This window comes from Protomyctophum parallelum (genome assembly GCF_964188405.1).
Source record: "Protomyctophum parallelum genome assembly, chromosome: 13".
Taxonomy (NCBI): Eukaryota; Metazoa; Chordata; class Actinopteri; order Myctophiformes; family Myctophidae; genus Protomyctophum; species Protomyctophum parallelum.
Window position 1 is genome coordinate 48,688,988 of NC_139708.1, and position 1,890 is coordinate 48,690,877.

Here is a 1,890-nt window from a genome sequence, read left to right on the forward strand (position 1 = left end):
GTTTGCTGGGACCAGATTACACAAATATTTCTTACGTCATCATTGAGAGCTATAGTCATACATATACACACCACGTACTCTGGTCCCAGCAGATCAGGCACAATTTGCTATTTTATTTTACTGATTATGTATAGTATACGTATGACTAACTCTAAATGATGACGTAAGACATATACATATACTATTATAGACTGCCAACATGAACAAAGTGTAGCAAGCTTCTTGGATCTGGCAGCGTCAGGTTATATTAGACAGGGTGATACTTAATATGCAATGCATAATATCCAGCCCCCACATCTTCACTGTCATTTGTTTCACACGTGGACAAAGTCACTTCATATAGGAATGTAAAGCTATAGAATAATTAATTGACCAATTAGACACTACTTTTCGGACAAAACAATGACTTTAATGACAATGGAACACCATCCTTATATGCACTGACAAAATGACATGTGAATAGTACAGCTCACATCCACCCAACAAGTAAATAAATAGGCTCTTTCAATCTGTTACTGTCTGTTTGTTTGCAATACAAGGCTCTTTTGCATATATATATATATATATATATATATATATATATATATATATATATATATATATATATATATATATAATGCGCGAGGGTTTAGAATACATGTTCACCATTAAGAAATACTACAATTGTTTATTTACAAATACATGCATGGCATAAGCTAAAATGGTTGTATTCTTGTTGTTGCAGTGAAGGCCGCTGTCCTTTTATGTTTGTTATTTACAGCCAGGTAGAGTACTAGTGGGGCGAGATGGAACAGGCCAGGGGCCTGTTACCACTTGTCTTCCTCAGTTTTGCGTTCATTTGTGTGTGTGTGTGTGTGTGAGAGAGAGAGTGTGTGTGTGTGTGTGTGTGTGTGACATTCTTCTTTGGTTTTGTGCGGTGGACATTCTTTCTTGATTTTTTGGGCCGTCGGGATTGTTGTCTCTTTCTCTCTCGGTCACACTAGAGACGGTTTGTTGCTGTTGGACGATGACGAGGATGTATTTCTACATGTTGGTGATACTGTGGAGCGGTTACTACACATTACCTGTGAGAGGTAACGATACTGTACACAACTTTATTTACACTCGACTCACTGTATTGTAGTCCTGACCTGGGTTTATGCTACTATAGCTAACGGTAGCCTAAGATTTAGACTGTTTTTTGTTTTGTTTTTACGTAGATGTAGTTGATGGATTTTAACATGTTTTGCTTGTACAATGTATAAATATTAGTCCGTAGTTTTCAATAAATGAGTCTTTTAATCCAGGCCGATTTCTGTCGGAACTTCCCCAACGGCCGTAGTTGGGGAGGGAGCGAAACTGTGAAAAACGGAATTACGCTCAATGTAAACGGGGAGTAAACGAGGGGAGGGAAATGGCGTTTGGCCACAAACTGGATTAAACCACTTCTTTATTGAAAACTACGAACTAAAACATTGCACAAGCACCCCGTATGCCTCTCTGACATTATAAACCACTTCTTTATTGAAAACTACAGACTAAAACATTGCACAAGCACCCCGTAGGCCACAATCGGACCATCAGTCTAAAGCATTTCTATATTTAGCATTCGTAGATGTTGGAAGTGGGCTTTATTAACAGTTTAATTGCAGCATTACAGTACATTTCATGTACAACTCTATACAAAAACTGTCAACTGTGAGACACCATAGAAAGCATTACACTTGTTTACAATAGGGCCCACCATTTTCAATTCATCAAAACATTTAGAGACGTACGAATAATATGCTATAAAGTCAAAACAGGAAATCGTCACAGAGCAGGAGGTAAAAAGGGAAAAAGATGTATAGAATCAAATGCTGAAAAGGTCAGTTTATTGACAAACTACTAGGCTACACCTTTCCTATTGGC

The 1,890-nt window shown here is 37.7% G+C and overlaps 1 protein-coding gene across 1 annotated transcript in view; it reads left to right on the forward strand.

The window, feature by feature from the left end:
* Window positions 1-1,006: 1,006 nt before the first annotated feature.
* The window catches only part of LOC310868734 (GTPase IMAP family member 4-like), a gene marked incomplete at its 5' end in the record, with an annotated part of 5,740 nt that continues 4,856 nt past the window's right edge, over window positions 1,007-1,890 (forward strand). The window contains one exon of the mRNA XM_083779194.1: window positions 1,007-1,073. Within this exon, the coding sequence (XP_083635320.1) occupies window positions 1,007-1,073 (67 nt within the window). The remainder of the gene's footprint in view (window positions 1,074-1,890) is intronic.